At 47.9% G+C, this 21505-nt stretch overlaps 1 protein-coding gene across 6 annotated transcripts in view; it reads left to right on the top strand.

Annotated features, from left to right (window-relative positions):
• The window catches only part of DAGLB (diacylglycerol lipase beta), a 31720-nt gene that overhangs the window by 6548 nt on the left and 3667 nt on the right, over positions 1–21505 (top strand). For 2 of the 6 annotated variants that reach the window (XM_082429961.1, XM_082429965.1), the window contains exons 3-13: positions 2217–2388; positions 3335–3593; positions 5049–5171; positions 6540–6667; positions 7655–7781; positions 9381–9464; positions 11308–11385; positions 14235–14315; positions 14405–14532; positions 20442–20510; positions 20594–20666. In XM_082429961.1, the coding sequence (XP_082286087.1) occupies positions 2217–2388; positions 3335–3593; positions 5049–5171; positions 6540–6667; positions 7655–7781; positions 9381–9464; positions 11308–11385; positions 14235–14315; positions 14405–14532; positions 20442–20510; positions 20594–20666 (1322 nt within the window). The remainder of the gene's footprint in view (positions 1–2216; positions 2389–3334; positions 3594–5048; positions 5172–6539; positions 6668–7654; positions 7782–9380; positions 9465–11307; positions 11386–14234; positions 14316–14404; positions 14533–20441; positions 20511–20593; positions 20667–21505) is intronic. The other 4 variants (XM_082429963.1, XM_082429962.1, XM_082429966.1 and 1 more) reach the window with 4 other exon arrangements.

The raw sequence follows: 21505 nt of genomic DNA, 5'->3' as shown, positions 1-21505 counted from the left end.
GCGTTTGTGTCTCAAGAGCTCCTCTCGTGCCAGAGAAAATCACTGCAGTGGCTACAGGTGTCAAGTCCCAAGATTCTGTGACACAGGCCTTCCTTGTGTGGCTCTCCTGTCAGTGGCTCAGCCACGTGAAGGGCAACGGGGTTACTTCCTGAGACGGCGTCAGGGATATTACGGTCGGGGACGTAGCCATGCTCATTCATTCTGGGGCGTCAGCTTTGTGATGCTCGCTGCAGCTCTTTACCTCGAGGAGAAAATAAAGGTCTGAGTAAAATAAAAACGCTTTTCTAGGCAAGCATAAACATAAAAAGGAGACTTTTTCAGTATCTCATGTCTTTTCTGGCCCCTTCACCAGAACTCCGTCTCCTGCTTGCTTCCCTCTGAATTTGTTTCCTCCGGGCAGCGTCCCGGGCTGGAGTCTCCCTGCTGTGGCAGCCTCTTCTGTGGAGTCCTAGCCCTCCAGGAGGTGGGAGTGAGCAGGTGCTGTTTCCTGTTTCTCTCTGCTGGTTGCCTATTGTTACATAATAATACACTCCAGATACAGGACTGATTTTTACGTACCTGCACTCATTGTCCCTGGGAGAGAGAGAGAGTGCTGTTTCGGTTATCTTAGAACATTTTGTCTTTGTGCCAAAAATAAGGCCTGATAGTGTCTAATGTTTTAAAATGTGACTCTAAGTAATTCATTCTAATGGAAGGTAGCTTTTGGAATTTAAAAGCTATTTCCTTATCAAATTATTTTTTAGATCTTAGATTTTTTTTCAGTCACTGTTTTTGTTTTAATCATGTGGCATTTTTTTTTTTTTTTTTAAATCTCCTCTTCTTATTTATTTATGGCTGTGTTGGGTCTTCGTTTCTGTGCGAGGGCTTTCTCCAGTTGCGGCAAGCGGGGGCCACTCTTCATCGCAGTGTGCGGGCCTCTCACTATCGCGGCCTCTCTTGTTGCGGAGCACAGGCTCCAGACGCGCAGGCTCAGTAGTTGTGGCTCACGGGCCTAGTTGCTCCACGGCATGCGGGATCCTCCCGGACCAGGGCTCGAACCCGTGTCCTCTGCATTGGCAGGCGGATTCTCAACCACTGCGCCACCAGGGAAGCCCCTCATGTGGCATTTTTATGTTGCTTAAATTGGTGTTTATCACAACTTTTTCCCAAAGGGAGAGAGTTGATTTACATCAAGAATTAAAGTACACAGGCCTCTAATGATACTTGGATTTGTTTTACAGTTTTATTTATTTTTATAAATTTATTTGTTTGTTTTTATATTTGGCTGCATTGGGTCTTCGTTGCTGTGCGCGGACTTTCTCTAGTTGCGGCGAGCGGGGGCTACTCTTCGTTATGGTGTGCAGGCTTCTCATTGTGGTGGCTTCTCTTGTTGCAGAGCATGGGCTCTAGGTGCTCGGGCTTCAGTAGTTGTGGCACGTGGGCTCAGTAGTTGTGGCGCACGGGCTTAGTTACTCCGTGGCATGTGGGATCTTCCCGGGCCAGGGCTCGAACCCATGTCCCCTGTATTGGCAGGCGGATTCTTAACCACTGCGCCACTAGGGAAGCCCCAAACTCAGTTTTAAATGTTGTGTCTAAATGGTGGGCTTCTGCAAGTGGTCTCACACATCAGAATTGTTCGCTTCCCAAAAGTGAGGACCACGGAGCATTGGTGAGGCAGAGAGCCTGCAGCATGTGAATCTGGATTATGGTTTGGAAAGTGGTTACTAAGCTCTCTGAGCCTCAGCTTCCTCATTTGTAAAATGGGATGATGACTGTGTCACAGTCACTGGGAGGATTGAAGAAGAACGGGCCCATGCTGTTTCAGGTGGTGCCTGGATTTTCCTGGCTGTGAGAACCCGGGTGACTGTATACCTCTGTTGTGACAGTTCTGTTTTATGTTGGTTGTCCCAGCATTATTAATAGAGCCTCCCTTTGCTCTCAGAAGTATCCCAATTTGGACAATGATTTTATTGTCACTCTAGTTAGAACCCAGAAGTGTTTTTAAACGCTGGTAAGTCTAAGAAATGAATCTGAGGCTTTTTGTCATGTTTCCCATCCCTCGCTTTGTCTGTTGCTCTCAAACTTAGGCATTGATGCCCAATTACAGGCAGAAAAGTCAGATGGCGGCTGTGCCTATGGGACACATATGTGTGCTGTGACAGCTGTTTTTTTGTGGAAGGGCAACTACTCATCTCTGAGGGGGCAAGTGACCAGTTTGAACATTTTCTGTGTTTCAGGGACCATTTGTAATCCTGGACCACGGAAATCCATGTCTAAGCTGCTCTACGTGCGCCTGGCACTCTTTCTGCCAGAGATGGTCTGGGCGTCCCTGGGGGCCGCCTGGATAGAGGACGGTGTTCAGTGTGACAGGACGGTGGGGAATGGCATCATTGCGACTGTCGCGGTCAGGTGAGGTCTCCAGTCTTCTGCAATTTCTTGTCCAAAATGCACTCAAGATGGAGGTAACAAATACCTTCTGAGTAACTGAGGTGGCCCAGTGTCATGCAGGCTTCCTAATATAGTTAGAAAGGGATCTTTTTGAGTAAATCATAAAAATGCAGAGGGACTTGTTCATACATGAGGAATAGTTCATCTCCCATTATGCATTTATTGATGTAGTTTCCTTTCTTACCGGTTCTCATTTTTCTGTATTCCCTCCCTTCCCTTACAAGAAGGAAGAGACGTGAAGACCAAAATAGGGCAAAAACTAAAAGTAGGACGTGGAGAAATATAGTGTCTGGAATTGCTACAGGAAATAATCTGCTGGAATAAGGTTTATGCCCTTTCCAGACTAAAAATTTACAGATGATCTAGTCACATCCCCTCATGCTGTAAATAAGGGGATGGAGACTCCCGCCGCCCTGCTGAGCCTCTCGGTAGAGGCCGTGGCGGCCCTTCCTGGGCCACCTTCCAGGAGCACACGTGCTCATGGACCCAGGGCGCCTTGCGCATGGTGGACAACCTAGAAATATTGAAACGTAATGAATGAAAGACCTTTGAGGGTATCCCGTGGCACAGGAAGCCTCCTTTGGTTTTACTGAGGGGAACCCCGAGACCCTGGGGAGTAGGCCTGGGTCAAGGTCAGGGACTTCCATGCCCAGGCCGAGGCTCTGCCCACCAGACAGTTCCCTTTTCCTTTTGTGGCTTTTGGGGCTCTGATCTTTGCCGGGCCTGGGTTGGCCATGGGCTCATAAGGAACTCTCTAGAAGAAACAAGTTGCCCGCCTCTGCCAGGTTCTGGGAGGTCCCCATCTTCCCTAGTAACAAGAGGCGCAAGGTGTACAGATGCAGAGAGTGACCGCACGGGTCACCTCAGGCCTGCAGCCCCCAAGCCTTCTCCTCTCTCTGTGTCGCAGCTGGATCACCGTCGCCTCCACCGCGGTCATCATTGTCATCGTCTTTGACCCGCTGGGGGGGAAGATGGCTCCGTATCCCCCTGCGGGCCCCCATCACCTGGATAGTCATGAGTCCAGCCAGTTACTTAATGGCCTCAAGACGGCAGCTACAAGCGTGTGGGAAACGAGAATCAAGTTCCTGTGCTGCTGCATCGGCAAAGATGACCGTACTCGAGTTGCTTTTTCGAGTACGGCAGAGCTTTTCTCAACCTACTTTTCAGTAAGCCGACGGGGTCTGCTCTGGTCTCTTTCTTCTGTTTAAGTAAACACTTCTTTTGGGAAGATGAGTTCTCTGCATTTTGAACCCGTCTCCCTGTTGACATAAAACACCTCCTGAGAGTGAGTCCTCTGTGGGTGCGGCGGGTGGAGGTGTGCCCTGGGGTGAGCGCCCGAGAGCTCCAGGGAGCAGGGACCCGGGGCCCTGTGCTCACAGACACCACGCCCTGGTCGGCGCATCCTTGTGTTGACTCCCATCTGTTACACAGTTAAGATTTTGAAATAGTTCTTAAGGAACTAAGTAGTGGAACCTGTACATTTTGAGAATCATTTGCCAGTCTTTTCCTACATTCTTTGTCCAGCTGGTTCTCAGCAGATGCCAGGTCCCGGCAGTGTCATGCCTCCGAGGTAGTATCAGACCATGGTTTCTTACAACTTTATGGCATGATAGAAATGATAGATGATTCTCTTTTTAAAGACAGTTGCAATGCAGAAGGGTGTCATGTTTCTAGAGCAGTTTCTTCAGTGATTTGGAAACATTTGTTTTTCTTTCACATCCAATTTCTCTTATAATGATCTCTGATAAACTGCCATTATGTTCAGTACTGCAACCAAGTAAGAGACAGTTGTTCTCTTGACGTCATGCACGCCTGCCAGCCTTTTTCTCACCTCTCTGTGGTGTCCAGGCCTGTCCTGTTCACGGCTGGCTCCGTAACCAGCAGCCTCCACATAGGGATGAGAGAAGCGTGTCCCCCTAAATAATTTCAAAGGAGCACTTCAGCCTGGTCTTAAGATTGTTGAAAGAAGGAGGAAGAGAATCTGGCTATTCTTAGAGGACGTCTTAACCTGCATCGTGGGCAGAACCGATGGCTCAAGTGGCCGAGTGGCCAGTACCTGGTTTCTTGCGGACTCCCATCTGCTCCGTGTCCCTCGTGAAGGAGAGGGTCAGGTCAGGCTCTGGACACTTACTCTGTTGCTTTCCTAGTTTGAGGGTCTTTCTGAGCTTCGTTCTGCCCAGTGAGTGTAAGTCCAGTCTCATACATCTCTGCCATGGACTCTTTCAACAAAACCTTCTCAGCATCTCGAGCAGTGAGAGTGTAAACCTGGGCCAAAATCAGACGTTACTCCAAAGAGGGCGAATTTACCCATTTACTCACCCACTTTACAGGCGACGTGAAGTAGATGAAAAATAGCTGACACACTTGACGTGAAATCTGAGAACAGAGATCAGTAAAATATTTATGTTCTCGAGCAGGTTTGTGTGAGGGCAGGATAGTAAGAGACACGAAGCTCACATGCAGGAGTCCTGAAAGGAAAATATTTTTTAAAACACCTTTTCACACGTAACTGTATGTGTATGTGCATGTGTGTGCATGTGAACTGTGTAAAACTGGACCCTCGGGAGCTCGTGGGCCGTTCCCGCTGGGTTTATGATAAGCTGCTGTGGTTTCCCACCCAGGACACGGACCTGGTGCCCAGCGACATTGCAGCAGGGCTCGCTCTTCTCCATCAGCAACAGGACAACATCAGGAACAACCAGGAGCCTGACCAGGTGGTCAGCCATTCCCCAGAGTCCTCCCAGGTAAGCCCATGTCTCTGTTGGGTTGTACAGTTTTGACATTCACACCTACTTGTAAATTAAAAAAAAAAAAAAAGCAACAGTTCCAGGAGCAGTTGATTGGAATCTGATTTGTGGCTTTTGCTAGTTGTGGTTTGTCACCTGTCAGGTGAGGCATCTCCTCATCACCTGGAGTGCAGGTAGAGGGAGCCCATTCCTGGCCCGTTCACCACCCACTGTATTTATTTTTATTTCTTTTCCTGAGATTCTCTTTTAGGAAGTTGGCTGTTGTCTGCATATCGAAAATTCCCTCTGGGGTGGGACCTGGCTCTCCCAGAGTGTGTTTGCTCTCTTCTCTGGGTCTGGGGAACAGATACAGTTCAACTTTGCTTGATGATTGCTTTCCTGCCACAACTTCTGTGCTTTTGAAAGAGAAAATTGCATGTAGATTGTGTGTCTATCCCTGCACCTAGTTCCCAGCAGCCCATTTGTTGCAGTGGCGTCTGCACCTGCGTCCAGCAGGAAGTCACGGGCTTATTTCGCCAGGAGTCAGAAAAGTCATTAGGGATTTTTGCTGCTAACTTCTGCATTCTCCTAAAATGAGGGGTTCATATGTCTGTATTTAAGGACCAGTTTTCCCAGTGGAAGTCCTCCGAGAGGTCTATTCCCTGAAGAAAGAAAGGGAAGAATCAGGAATTTGAGTTCAGGTTTAAGATCATAGTGTGTTCTACTATTTATCAAATAGATAATCCACAAGGACCTACTTTGTAGCACAGGGAACTCAATGTCTTGTAATAACCTATATGGGAAAAGAATCTGAAAAGGAATAGATATAGGTATATGTATAACTGAATCACTTTGCTGTACACCTGAAACTAACACAACATTGTAAACCAACTGTACGCCAATATAAAATGAAAATTAAATTAAAAAAAAAAAAAAAGGGCTTCCCTGGTGGCGCAGTGGTTGAGAGTCTGCCTGCCAATGCAGGGGACACGGGTTCGGGCCCTGGTCTGGGAAGATCCCACATGCCGCGGAGCGGCTAGGCCCGTGAGCCACAACTACTGAGCCTGCGCGTCTGGAGCCTGTGCTCTGCAATGAGAGGCTGCGACGGTGAGAGGCCTGTGCACCGCGATGAAGAGTGGCCCCCGCTCGCCGCAGCTAGAGAAAGCCCTCTCGCAGAGGTGAAGACCCAACGCAGCCATAAATAAATAAATAAATAAAACCAGGAGACTCGGGGATAATCTGAAGAAACACAGAACTCCTAATCGATAGAGACTCTAAAGGGCTACAATCTAAGCATTTAAAAAAAAAAAAAAAAAAGATCATAGTGTGTTGATCCTCTCCTTAATGGGTTCCCCTAAACAAAAAGCTTTTTTTCTTCTCTTACAGGAAGCTGATTTGGATGCAGAATTAGAAAACTGCCATCACTACATGCAGTTTGCAGCAGCTGCCTATGGGTGGCCTCTCTATATTTACAGAAACCCTTTTACAGGGCTGTGCAGGATTGGTGGCGACTGGTAGGTGGGCACCGTCTGAGGCCTCCATCCTCATTCCGCTCCGGATGTTGCTTGCTATGGTGTCCGTACTTTATTTTCTAAAAATAGTCACATTTCCCTGTTTAAAAAAACTTCCTATTTTGAAATAGTTCAAAAACCGCAAGAGCAGCGCTAAGAACGCCCATGTCCTTTATCTAGAATGACCAGCTGTGACTCAGTTTTGTCACGTGCTGTATCGCTCTCTCCGTAAATACGTGTTTTTCCCCCCAGAGCCATTGGAGATACAGTCGCGGGCATCATGCATTAGAGGTAAAGACCTCTAATTACTTCAGCTTGTATTTCTTAAGAACAAGGTCTTTCTTTGCCATAAATTACAGTACAGTTATAAAATTCAGGAAGTTTCTCATTAATCATTAGCTATTCAAATTTTTCCAATTGTTCCAGTAACACCCCTTGTCGCACATTTTCTTCCAGTCAGGAGCGTGGATTGCATTTAGCTGTCAGGTCTCCTCAGTCTCCTCCAGTTTGGAACAGTTCCTCAGTCTTTTTTTTTTTTTTTTTTTTAAATCTTTCACGATATTGACATTTTGAAAAGGACAGTCTGGGTATTTTGTAGGCTGGCCCTCACTTTGCATTCGTCTGGTGACTTCTTCACGATTAGGTTCACGTTACACGTCTTTGGCAGGAAGGCTCCATGCGGAGCGTGCATCCTTAGTACGTCACATCAGGAGATCCCTGACGCCGGCTTGTCCCATTCCTGGTGATTTTAGGGTCTCTCCCATCCTTGTTGGTTTATTTTTTGAATATGTAGAGCATCAATAAAGAAGTCAGACTGTAGTAAGATGTGTACACAGAAGTGTCATTTAAAGGCCACTGTAGGTTCCCAGACTGAGCTGTGCAGGCTGTCAGTGGGCGCCCTCAGGTTTGCTGGGAAACGGGATGGCAGGGTGGGGTCTTCCTCTGTACGTGGCTCTGGTTGGCGCAGTAACGCCTCTGCCCCCGTTTTAGTTGCAGAAGCCGGACAACTGATTATGACTTGGTTGGAGGTGATCAGCTCACCTGTCACTTTGGCTCCATCCTGCAGACGACGGGGCTGCAGTACCGGGATTTCATTCACGTCAGCTTTCACGACAAGGTAGAGTGAGCAGTGCTTCCTGACTTCTTCTGGGTCTTGGAGTCCTTCGAGATTCTGGTGGAAGTTATAAACTATTCCCCCGGAAAAATGTGCGGGGACACATACACAGACACATACTCACCCCAAGTTCAGCGCACTATCTCGGGGTTCACAAACGCCCTTGAAGCCCCCCCAGGTTTAACATAAGATGGGGCAGAAAGTCTTCATCAGAGAGACTATGCTGTGTTTCACCTGAGCCCGTTTTTAGTGAAGAACAATGAGTTGCACTTGGCATTAATCCCACACCGGTATCCGGGGTTGATCAATCCTGGTCTCTGGGTCTGAGCTCCGTCCTGTTAGTGCAGTGCAGTGGGTCTCCCACTTGGGAGGGTCCCAGAATCGCAGGGCTGGTTAGTGAAGCTGCAGAAGCCAGTCTGTCTGGCGTCAGGGACCCGTCCTGCATTGCTTCGTGGCTCCCCACGTGGTCCTCACAGGCACCAGAAGCCCAGAACCTGCAGCCAAGCACAGCGGCTCTCACATCTGCTGTCTACTGGGATCTCCTGGGGAGCTTTTACAACTCAGAAGCCCAGGCCAGACCCCAGATGAATGAAGTCAGAGTCTGTGGCGATGGGACCCCAGCTCAGGAGCCCCCCACGGTTCCAGCACACAGACGATTCAGGGAACCACTGGTGTCCTGTTCTTGAGCCCCCTGGCTCCCAAACTCCTGCATTTTAGACTCACCTGGGAGGTGTAAAAGTCACACCCCATCCCACTGAGATCAGAACGTCCAGGATCTTGTTTTCATGTCCGCAGTGAATCTGGTGCCCAGCAAAGCGCAGGAGCCCGTGAGCCCTGTGCTGCCCTGTCACTGAGTGGCGGTGACAGAAAGAGCGGGTGGGGTTTAAAGGAGGTGATTTTCCACAGAAGGCTCGTGACTGCTCTGTGGGCTCTTTCAAGGAGCCCCCCCACAAGGTCATCAGTAGAAGTCCCTCTCCTGCGGAAACCAGGGCGGTGAAGTCGGCAGTCTGTCCTCTCCTGCTGGCTCCAAATGCACGACCGTTCACCACGCACAGGTGGCCGTCCCCGTGGTGTCACACCAGCCGGAGGACAGCACACCATGCTGTCCTCCTTAAAGATGAGGAAATGGGGTCGAAGAGAACTTCAGATGTTTGCTTGGGGTCCCACGGCAGGAATGGGGCGGAGCAGAGTTCCTGAGGCAGGTCTGCCTAACCCAGCCCCTCTCGCTGCTCCTTCCGGGGCTTCTGCAGGTGCGAAGGCAGGAGCCTAGGGTTACTGCTGGACCTGCGGTCGGTTCTGACGCAAGTGGGTGCTTACCGGGCCCAGAGCCTCTCACCCGCTGCTTGCACTGACCCAGAGTGGAGGCTCTGGTCTCGCCCACTGAGATGGCCCTATCCCCTGCCCCCGAGGGTAAAAGGGTCTTGGGTTTAGAGAGCCTTTCATCACTGAGAATCAGCAGTCACACTGTCTACTGAGGACGAGCAGACGTGGGGATGAGTGCACCCCTCCGCGCTGTGCTCGGAAGCGCCGTTTGTCAGCCGCTCTGGGCTGGCCCAGCCGTGTCCGCAGGCACCTGTGCTAATGCTCGTTCCTCTCTCCCAGGTGTACGAGCTCCCCTTCTTAGTGGCTCTGGACCACAGGAAGGAGTCGGTGGTGGTGGCTGTGAGGGGAACCATGTCTCTCCAGGTACGGAGCCTGGCGCGCTGGCCCAGGGGACCGGGGGCGGGCGGTCAGCAGCTCAGACGCCAGGAGACCCAGCTTTCCTGGAACTGAGGGGAAACCTTCGTAAGTGACAGCATCAGACACAGGGAAACACCGGGCGTGGAAAACAGGGAGGCGAGTCCAGGGCTGTCAAATACTCCCTTTGAAAAAGCAGATAAAGCCATTTCCTTTTAACCAAGAAATATTGGAAACTTAGACGCTGGCAGGGCTGGGCTCCCCTACTCCCGGGCAGGTGCCTGCTTGATTCCCTGGGCCCCCAACCCGGGTGACCCTCCCCTTGAAGTTTCTGCACCCAAAGCCAGAAAGAACAGTAGGTTAAGTCATGCAGTCCAAAGTCAGCCCACTCTTAGGTACCCCCCACCCCCGCTCCCCAGTTCCCGTTCGGGGTCTCAGCCGGCCCCACGCGCCTGCCCCCCGCTCCCCCAGTGCCGTGGGAGCCAGCACTGTCCAGCCCCACCCAGCGGTCCCCTCCCATCCTGCTCGGTCTCTGCCCCACGAAGACACCTGGGGACTTTCTTCTCTCCTGTGTTGTGCTTTTTGGTCTCTTCTTGGCTGTTCCTCAGTCTCATTTCCTAGTTCTCTCTTTTCTCCTGACCCAGGAAATGAAACGAGACTCCACCCTCTTCTGCTTTCCACCACCCCCCCCACCCCGACCTTGCGCGGGCAGCCTTGCCCCTGCCTCGCCTGGAGCCATCTGGGTCTGCCCGGGCCCCCGCTCCCGGGTCTGCTCTCCCGTCAGGGCACCGCCCGCCCCAGTAACCATGCGGCACCCCCTTGCCCCCCAAGAAGCCGCAGAGCTGAAGTTGTCTCCGGCTCTCTCCTCGCTTCCTGCCCAGTCTGTCGCGCGTGGTCCTGCCCGGCCCCTCTCTGGCCCGTCTCCTCCAGTCCCAGCACCGCAGCCCTGGTTCTGGTCCCAGGCCTCTCTTTCCTGGGCCGGCGACAGGTTCCCTACCCGGTCCCTGTCTCTCGTCTCGCATCTTCCCAGTCTGTCCTTTGTACCATCCAGAGGACTCTTTCTAGAACACGGGCAGACCTGCCACTGCTCGCAAACCTCCGGCAGTTCCCACTGCGTTTTATACACGGTTCCTGGTTCTTGTTGAGGCTCTGTCGGCACTGGGGGGCACAGTTCCCAGCCCTGGCAGCGCCAGAGCCACTTCGGGGCCCCTCTCCCCGCAGGTGGGCCTCCCCTGGTCCCGGGGACACACCAGCCTCCCAGGCTCTGCCCGCGGCCCCTCGATGCATCCAGAGTTGAGTGCCCGTGAGCCCAGCCCACCGCCCGCTTCCCGTGCTGAGGTGCCCCTGCCCTGGGTCCTGCTGCTCCCCTGGGTGGGGATGCCGGCCTCTGTTCTCTCCTCTGCTTCCTGAAAACCAGCTTTTCCGTGAGGCTCTGGCTCAGGCCACCTCCTCCAGGAAGCCCCCCGTGCCCTGCAGCGCTCACCCGTCCTCTGCTCTGTGTGACGTGTCTCTTACCCTCCCTTAGGTTTCAGCCAGCCGTTGACTGGGCCCCTGGAGGACGGGAACCATGCTTTGCTCAACACCCCGGCCCCGGGCTCTGTGCTTCGTGGGTGCTTAGATGCTGTGTGCAGGGAGTGGGGGCAGAGGGTGCGTCTTAGACGTGTCCCCTCCCCAGTCTTCATGTCTGATTGCGCCGCGGGTCCCTCAGGAGCTTCCTGGCCACCTGGCATCTCTCCCGAGTTCAGGCACCTGGGGTCCAATTCTCAACAGCCTGACCCGGGGGACTGTCCCACGCAGCCACCCTCAGCTAGCCCAGCCCAGCTGACGGCCTCTTCCCACGCACTGTTTCCAGGACATCCTTACGGACCTGTCAGCAGAGAGCGAGCCGCTCGACCTCGAGTGTGAGGTGCAGGACTGCTGGGCACACAAGGTAGGAGCCGAGGCCGTGTGGTCTGGAATGTTCTGTCAAGGGGAACCTCGAAGGCGCTGGAGTATTTTCAGCTCGGGGTCTCCCGCGTTAACGCTGTTGTGAGCCAGGTGCTGTCCAGCACGACTTCTCACCACAGCCCTGAGAGGTTACTTTTGTTTTTAAGAGAAAGAAGCAGGTTCATAGCGATTGCGTCACTTGCCAGTAGCTACACGGTTACTGGAACAAGTGTCAGAGTCGGCATTTGAATGCTTTTCTTCCCGTGTAATTAAAGTAGTACTTCCTCATGGTGCAAAAAAGCTTTAGTGCAACACAGTGCAGGCAGACCCTCCCTGAGATGCAGACGCTCAGCGCTTTTCTGCATGTCGTTGCATTCTCTGCATATGTCACAATACCGAGTTCCTGTTTCACTGTTACTGTGCTGGGAGGGGGCCCGGGGTGCATAAGCTCCTCCCGAAGGGATGACGGGAGGAGCACGGCCTGCTCAGAGCAGAGTTATTTCCCTCCGCCAGCCTCCGGGAACCACCGTTTCACTGTCTGTGAATTTGCTTATTTTACGTTCCTCATATAAGTGGAATTATACAGTATTTGTCCTTTCATTACTGGCTTATTTCACTGAGCACATGTCCTCAGGCTTCATCCGTGTTTCAGCGTGTGTCAGCACGTCCTTTGGCTGCTGTAAAATTGCCATGAGCATGGGTGTGCAGGTAACTGCTGGAGTCCCTGCTTTCAGTTCTGGGGGGAATATACCCAGACATGGGATTGCTGGGTCTTCTGTTATTTCTCTGTTTAACTTTTTGAGGAACCAGCAAACTGTTTTCCAGCACAGCTGCACCATTTTACGTTCCCACCAGCAAAGAACGCGGGTTTCCATTTCTCCACATCCTCATCACTTTTCTTTCTTTTTTTTTTTTTTGAATATAGCCATTCTAGTGGCTGTGGTTTTGATTTGCATTTTCCTGATGACTAACGAGGTTGTAGAGCTGAGCGTTTTAACACTTGAGGGAAAGTCTGGGATGATTCCTTCCCTAAAGGTTACAGCGGCTGCTTCTGGGGAGAAGGATGTCGGGGGTGGAGGGCAGTGGCCTTCCACTGTTTTTACACACTTCGTGTGGTTTTTAACCAAAACATGTATTACTTCTGTAGTAATAGTTTTTTAAATAGAATGCTTCATTTTTATAAAAGCACGTGTTATTGCCAGAGTGCGGTGCTGGTAATTGAACCCCAGTGTCCTGTCGGGACAACTTTTTTTCCTTCCAGGTTTTTTTGTTACTGTTGTTTTTTGGGTTTTTGTTTTTTTCTGTGCCTGGACACTTCAGGGAAGAGCCAGAGTGGAAGCTTTTGGCTTTTGTTCCGCCACCAGTTAAGAGCTTGACAGTCCTGGGAATGTGAACTTTTTTCCTTTATCCCTTAGCTGTCTTTTCATACCTCAATTCACTGACAAGTCCAGTTTAACTATTACTGGGTATGCATGAAGAAAAACAAATAAGAAATTTAAAACTTATTATAGAGACACATCAACTAGCCAAGCACAGAATACCCTCAGAGCCCTGTGGGCTCAGCTGTGGCTCTGGTCTTAGAAGAATTTGGGCCGCAGACCGAGGCTTTGTGCCTCCACAAGCTGCGACCCTGCAGGCCTGGCCGGCTCTCAGCGGAGGCCTCCTCCAGCACCGTTTCGTTCAGTGACAGCTCTTGCCCTCCTGCCGGGAAGACAGCTGCTCAGGGCCTAAGGGCACGAACTGTTCTCTGCTCTTGGCCTTGGTACCGAGTTTTGGCTCTGATGCTGTCCACGATGGTTGGAGTTCAAAGCTGTGCAGCTGAAAACGGTCTTGGCATTTCACCTGTAACACTTGTGCCAGGGAGACTCACAACCGGCCGAGTTGTGGTCCAAATGCCGAGTGGCTCTGGCTGTCCAGAACCAGATACGCGGTAGGTGTCTAATAAATGTTGGCGGAAGTCGACAGCATCGCGTGGTAGGAGGGGGAGGAAAGGGACATCTGGCGGTTTGTCCAGAAGTGCCGTCAGACTGTGCACAGCATGTTAACCCTTCAGACCTCCTGGTTTCTCATACGCGAGGCCAGGTTCCGCATTCTGCTCACAGGGTTATAGGGCTATTGAATCAGGAATTTGCAGCAGCTTTAGAGAGGAGCAAAACAGTCTCCCATCTTGTGTGGAATTTCTCCCATTTCATCCTGTTGGAGGTTAGGCTGCGGGGGTCGGTGGCCAGGCCTGTCCTGTGTTGTCATGCAGGAAGCACTCTGAAAATGTTTTTGGTTGACAGGGTTGTCTCTCCTCGATGGGAACTACTTAATTTTCAAGAAGTCTGTTTCGTGAGATAGCTGTATTTGTTAGGAAGTTTTACATTCTGTTTTTTGAAATTAAACCAAAGCCTGGCCTCCCTAGGACTCACTTCCGATGGTTTTAGTTCTGCTTTTGCAGGAACAGTGGCTACCTAGTCACTGTCACTGATTCAGAACTTTACATTTTAACATACTTGTAAAAGATCAGCCATTTATAATCTAAATGTGACGGACCATGGGGACTTGGCTAAAGTAAATTGTGGGACGTCCATGCAGCAAAATACTCTGTAGCTACAGAAGAAGCCTTAGAAATATCCATTGACATGGAAGGATGTTCCTGACATCACCTATTCGCTCATGGAAATATTTTTTGAGCCCCTGCTTCGTGCCAAGCTCTGTGCCAGGTGCCGGGAACACAGCAGTGAGCGGTAGATGTGCTCGCTGATCCCAGGATGGCTTCCCTGACTGGGGGGACAGAGTCGCCACTAGGAGACCCCGTGTAGGCCTGGCCTGTCTGACAGTCACCAGCCGCCTCTGTGTCTGCACTTTCAGGGGATTTCTCAAGCTGCCAGATACGTTTACCGACGACTCATCAACGACGGGATTTTGAGCCAGGCGTTCAGCATTGCACCTGTGAGATTTTAACTCTTCTTTTCTTTCGTTTTCTCTGCCATTAGCTATTTGTTTTCTTAACCTTTACTCATTCTGCATTTGCCCCCTAGGAATACCGGCTGGTCATCGTGGGGCACAGCCTGGGGGCAGGCGCTGCGGCCCTGTTGACCATCATGCTCAGAAACCCATACCCACAAGTCAGGTGTTACGCCTTTTCCCCGCCCAGGGGGCTGCTGAGGTACTTCTTTGTTTTCTTTCCTGTAAGGAGGTGCTACTCACAAGTTATATGGTCAAAACTGGTCTCTTATCTGCAAGTTAGTTAACAATTTCTCATCCTCAGGAGAAGTTTGTTTCAAAGCCCTGTTTGGTTGAAAAAAGACTGGATAGCTTTTCATAGGTCTCTCTAACCATAGCTTTGATTTTATTTTATTTTTTTAAACTGAGGTATAATTATATTAGTTTCAGATGTACAACATAACGATTCGATATTTGTATATGCTGTGAAATGATCACAATAAGTCTAGTTAACAGATAGTTACAGAATCATTTTTCCTTGTGAGGAGAACTTTTTTTTTTTAAATGAAAGCGTCTTCATTTATTTATTTATTTATTTATTTTTGGCTGTGTTGGGTCTTCGTTTCTGTGCGAGGGCTTTCTCTAGTTGCGGCAAGCGGGGGCCACTCTTCATCGCGGTGCACGGGCCTCTCTTGTTGCGGAGCACAGGCTCCAGACGCGCAGGCTCAGTAGTTGTGGCTCACGGGCCTAGTCGCTCCGCGGCATGTGGGATCTTCCCAGACCAGGGCTCGAACCCATGTCCCCTGCACTGGCAGGCAGACTCTCAACCACTGCGCCACCAGGGAAGCCCAGGAGAACTTTTAAGATTTACTTTCTTAGCAGCTTTCACATACGCAGCACAGCATTATTAACTGCAGTCGCCATGCTGTACATTACATCCCAATAACTTATTTATAACTGGAAGCTTGTACCTTTCGACTCCTTTCACCCATTTCACTGCCTCCCCTCCCACCCCCCCACCCCCCCCGGCAGCCCCCAGTCTGTTCTCTGTATCTGTGAGCTTGGTTTGTTTTTTCAGTTTTCACATGTAAGTGAGAGCACGTGGTATTTGCCTTTCTGTTCTCTCACTTAGCGTCATGCGCTTAAGGTCCGTCCAGGCTGTTGTCCCTCCACAAACGGCAAGATTTCGTTACCTCTTATGGCTGAATAATATTCCATTACACACACACACACACACACACACACACACACACACACACACACACGTCTTTATCCATTCATCTGTTAGTGGACACTTAGGTTTTTTCCATGTCTTGGCTATTGTAAATAATGTTGCAGTGAACATGGGGGTGCAGGTATCTTTCAAGTCAGTGTCTTCGTTTTCTTTGGATAAACACCTAGAAGTGGAATTGCTGGATCATATGGTAGTTCTATTTTTAATTTTTTGAGGAACCTCCATACTGTTTTTTTGTAGTGGATGCACCAGTTTACATCCCCACCAACAATGCACAAGCATTCCCTTTCCTCCACATCTGGCCAGTGCTTGTTATTTCATGTTTATCTTTTTTGGATAATAGCCATTCTGACAGGTGCGAGGTGCCATCTCGAGCTTTGCATTTTCATTTGATTTGCATTTCCCTGATGATTAGTGATGTTGAGCATCTTTTCACGTACCTGTTGGCCATCTGTATGTCTTCTTTGGAAAAATGTCTATTTAGATCGTCTGCCCTTTTCTTTTGGACACGCAGCATGTGGGATCCTAGTTCCCGGACCAGGGATTGAACCCTGCAGGGGTCACGCCCCCTGCAGTGGAAGCTCGGTGTTTCAACCACTGGACCGCCAGGGAAGTCCCCGTCTGCCCATTTTTTAATCAGATTGTCTTATTGCTATTGAGTTGTATGAATTCTTTATATATTTTGGTTCTAACCTCTTATCAGGTATATGATTTGCAAATACCTTCTTCCATTCAGTAAGTTGCCTTTTCATTTTGTCAGTGGTTTCCTTTGCTGTGCAAAAGCTTTTTAGTTGGATGTAGTCCCATTTAATTAGACTTTTGTTGCCTTTGTTCTTGGTGTCAAATCCAAAAAATCATCACCAAGACCAATGTCAAGGAGCTTACTGCCTATGTCTTCTTCTAGGGGTATTCTGATTTCAGGTCTTATATTCAAGTCTTTAACCCATTTTGAATTAACTTTTGTGTATGGTGAGATAGTGGTCCAGTTTTCCCAACATCATTTATTGAAGAGACTGTCTTCTCCCCACTGTGTATTCTCAGCTCCCTTCTTAATTAATTCACTGTAAGTGCATGGGCTTATTTCTGGGCTCCCTGTTCTGTTCCATTGATCTGTGTGTCTGTATTTATACTGATCATCATACTGTTCTGATTACTCTAGCTTTGCATTATATTATGAAATCAAGGATCATGATATCTCCAGCTTTGTTTTTCTTTCTCAAGATTGCTTAGGGCTATTTGGGGTCTTTTGTGCTTCCATATGAATTTTAGTGTTGTTTGTTCTATTTCTGTGAAAAATGCCATTGGAATTTTGATTAGGATTACATTGAATCTGTAGATTTCTTTGGGTAATATGGACATTTTAGTAATAATTCTTTTAATTCATGAGCACCGAATACCTTTCCATTTATTTGTGTCTTCTTCAGTTTCTTTCTTCAGTGGCTTCTAGTTTTCACTGTGCAGGTCTTTCACCTCCTTGGTTAAATTTATTCCTAGGTACTTTATTCTTTTTTTTTTTTCAATATTTATTTGTTTGCATCGGGTCTGAGTTGTGGCACACGGCATCTTCGTTGTGACGCATGGGCTTCTCTCTAGTTGTGGTGCATGGGCTCTAGAGCGCATGGGCTCAGTAGTTGCAGTGCGGGCTTAGTTGCCCCGCGGCATGTGGGATCTTAGTTCCCTGACCAGGGATCAACTCGCCTTCCCCTGTATTGGAAAGCAGATTATTAACCACTGGACCACCAAGTAAGTCCTATTCTTTTTGATGTAATTATAAATGGGATTGTTTTCTTAATTTCTCTTTCTGATAGTTCATTATTAGTATATAGAAATGCAGGTTTCTGTATATTAATTTTGTATCCTGCAACTTTACTGAATTTGGTTACTAATTCATTTTTTGAGTTTGAAAATTACATTTTTCTTTTCTGATTCAACATACTTAATCCTGTATAATCTTTGGCCTGATGAGAGAAGAAATCTGTACGACCATTAAAAAAAAAGAAATAAAAAATGAAAGGGGTAAAAATTAAATTTGTATCCATCATAGAATTTTTGAAAAATATAAATAAGTGGAGAGATCAAGATCTACCCAGAAATCATCATTGTAACTATTTAGGTTTGCTTTCTTCCAGCTTTTTGTGTGTGTGTGTGTGTGTGTGTGTGTGTGTGGATATGTGTTTTTCTAATACTCTATATACATTATATCCTTAACTATTCTTTGAGAACATGTTTTTAAATTAACTACTTAGTTTTCTATCATCTGGTTACACCACTTTTATTTATTCCCATACTGATATTTACATTCTTTTCATTTTTTCATTATTATAAATCTATCAATATCTTTATACATAAATGTTTGTGTACCTTTAAAATTTTTAAAAGCTCTTTTAATATTAAAACACATATTTATACATATAATAAGACACGAAAGTGACTTTTTAAAATAACTGATTGTTTTTATTCAGTGAAACAAAGATAAAACATGTTTTTGAGAGTAATAAGCAAACATCCATACAACTTGGATGCATTTTGCCTTGTGAAAGAAACCTGATACAAGAGACCTTACTGTGTGATTTCACTTAATATGACATTTAAAAAAAAATTTTTTTTTAATGAATTTATTTATTTTTGGCTGCATTGGGTCTTCGTTGCTGTGTGCGGGCTTTCTCTAGTTGTGGTGTACGGGCTTCTCATTGCGGTGGCTTCTCTTGTTGCGGAGCGTGGCCTCTAGGTGCGCGGGCTCAGTAGTTGTGGCTCGCGGGCTCTAGAGCGCAGGCTCAGTAGTTGTGGCGCACGGGCTTAGTTGCTCTGTGGTATGTGGGATCTTCCCGGACCAGGGCTTGAACCTGTGTCCTCTGCGTTGGCAGGCGGATTCTTAACCACTGCACCACCAGGGAAGTCCCTATATGACATTTTAGAAAAGACAAAACTATAACAACAGAAAGCAGATCAGTGGTTGCCTGGGGTTGGGGGTGGGATATTGCAGAAGGACACAGGGAGCCCGGGGGTGATGGAAATGCTCTACGTCTTGATTGAGGTGGTTGCTAAACAATTATATACATTTGTCAAGAGTCATCAAATTGTACACTTACAATGGGTGTGATTTTACTGTTGTAAATTACACCTCAATAAAGCTGATTTAAAAATAGTCACATACCTCTGCACCCACCCAAGTGGAGAAATGAACGTTGCCAGTGCCTTAAAGAGTCTCTGTGTGTCCTCTCCTTTCCTGTTCACAGGGAATCACTATCCTGATCTTTGTGAAAATTCTTCCCTTCCTTTTTTTTTTTTTAATTAAAAAAAAATTGTTTTTTAATTTTTGGCCGCACCATGCGGCCTGCAGGATCTTAGTTCCCCGACCAGGGATCGAGCCCATGCCCCCTGCAGTGGAAGCTTGGAGTGTTAACCACTGGACCACCAGGGAAGTCCCTTCCCTTGCTTTAAAAACTAGTTTTACCACCTGTTTACATGTCTCTACATAGTTTGGATTTGCATGATTTTGAAATTTAGAGGAAGGGAATTATACTTTTTTTCTGTTATTTTTTTTTTCCCCACATTGTTTGATGTCTGAAATGTTATTGTGTAAATTCTCATTATGTTTCATCACATATCACAGATTATCTGCTCTGCTGGTGATGGACATCGGGCTGTCACAGACGTGCTGGGTCATGGAGTGTGCACGTGCTCGCGCTTCGCGTGTTGTGGCTGCACCCATTCACACCTCACCGGCAGCGTGCACACCTCTCACATTCTCACTAACACTTAATAGTGTCCAACTTGAACATTTTTGCCAATCTGATGGGTGCGCAGTGATGTTTCATTGTTTAATTTGCATTTCCATGATGAAGTTGAGTCTCTTCATATTTTTATTGAGTTTCCACTCATGAAGTTCCTTTTGCCCATTTTCCTATTGTATTGTCTATTTCTTTTCTTGCTGGTTTGTATATATATTCAGTACATCAGTTCTTTGTTGGTTCTAAGTATGTGTTGTAAATATACTCACTCCTTGATGTGTCTTTTTACTTTGAGTCAAGTCTTTATCAGTTCTTAATTTTAACATTGACTAATTTGTCATTATCTTTGGCTGCGTTGGGTCTTCGTTGCCGCGCGCAGGCTTTCTCTAGTTGCAGTGAGCGGGGGCTACTCTTCATTGCGGTGCGTGGGCTTCTCACTGCAGTGGCTTCTCTTGTTGTGGAGCACAGGCTTCAGTAGTTGTGGCGCACAGGCTTAGTTGCTCCGTGGCATGTGGGATCTTCCCAGACCAGGATCGAACCCGTGTCCCCTGCATTGGCAGGTGGATTCTTAACCACTGCACTACCAGGGAAGTCCCAGGTCTTCGTTTTAAGAAATCTTTCTCTGTCCCAAGGACGTGGAGCTAGTCTCCTATCGTATCTTTTAAAAGCCTTTTAGTCTGACCTTTCACCTTTACCTAGGTCTTTAATCTATGTTTAATTCGGGGTTTTTTTGTGTACAGCATGAGGTAGAGATTCAGTTTCATCTTTCCGCTCACACCTTGAGTGCTTTGTCTTAGCACTGTTTATTAAAAGCCCATCCTTCCCCTACTGCTGACCTGCAGTACCACTCCTGCCCTGTGGGAGGCATCCATGCTTACTCTTCCCCTGGCTTCGTCTGATTGTGCTGATGCAGCACTGGGTTAAGTACCTTAGTTGCCTACCCAGTGCTGACATCTAGTAACGTAAATTCCCCATGCCTTTTACTTTTTCAAGAGAATCTGGCCAGTGAGTTGCTCTACCTGGAATCTCGTATTTCTCTTCCCCTTTAGAGGGTGGAGAATAGAGTGGAGTTCTGTGAACACTGATCTCTTCCTAACTTGGTACAGTTACTTGCTTTCTCTTGGAAGCCTTCTGTGGGCAATGTAATCACCTTTTTTTTTATTTCAGCAAATCTCTTTGTGAATACTCTAAGACCTTCATCGTGTCACTTGTTCTGGGCAAGGATGTGATTCCCAGGTGAGTCTGCTGGCTGCCCCGTCTGGGCTTGGGCTGGCGGGAAAGGCGAGTACTGAGCCTCAGTCTGGTCTTTTGCTCAACAGGTTAAGTGTGACCAACTTGGAAGATTTGAAGAGGAGAATCTTGCGAGTGATTGCTCACTGCAACAAGCCCAAGGTAACTCGGGGGGCCCCGAAAGAGGACCTGCAGGGGTTAGGGCCTCCCCACCAGGCTGTTTGTGGCTCGAGAGGACGTTTCTGAATTCAGAGCCTCATAGCGCAGGGCACTGATGCTGCTAGAAGCTCTTCCACCCCCGGCACAGACTGCTGGCTGCTGTTCTGCAGAGGACGCCTGAGAAGCAAACGGCTAAACCGAGCGCAGGGAAGCTGCAACTAGAACGTACTATACTAGAGCCATCCCTGTTTGGTTGAGTGATTTGTTTTCGTCATACTTCTTAGTCCTGTCGTGACTAACAGCGTTCTGATGGTTTTGGTCACAAGGCTGCCAGACACAGAGTTTAGGAGGCGCTGGTGTTGCTGGGCTGTGGAACATTACAGTTGTTACAAATATAAATGCATTTGTATTTACCGGTAGAGAAAAACATCCATGATGTTTTGAAGAGTTTTTTTAAAAACGGCAGGATTAAAAATGCTTCTTAGAATATAATCCAAGGCAGGGGTAGGTGACGAGGTATATATAGCTTTCACCAAAAAAATACACCAAAATGTGGTTTTATTTAGATAATGGGATTAGAGATGATTTTTCACTTAACATCTTTGTTTTGACATTTTTTGTTGCTAATTAGAAAAAAATTTTTAATTTAAAAATAGACTTCCTCCTTATCAGCGAACACTCCCCCCAAATTAAAAAAAAATTTCGTATCTAATGTCTTTAAGGGTAAAGGGTAAAACTGGTTTACAGAATTGCCTAAAAAGAATTAAGGGTAATTTTTCCTCAAAATCTGCCTGAATTTGGTTTTTAAATATTGCTTCAAGTACGATGGCGTCACTGCCCCC

Source organism: Balaenoptera physalus, assembly GCF_965194825.1.
Source record: "Balaenoptera physalus genome assembly, chromosome: 16".
In the NCBI taxonomy this organism is placed as follows: domain Eukaryota; kingdom Metazoa; phylum Chordata; class Mammalia; order Artiodactyla; family Balaenopteridae; genus Balaenoptera; species Balaenoptera physalus.
The sequence above is the reverse complement of the archived record's forward strand: the minus strand, read 5'-3'. Positions and strand labels throughout refer to the sequence as shown.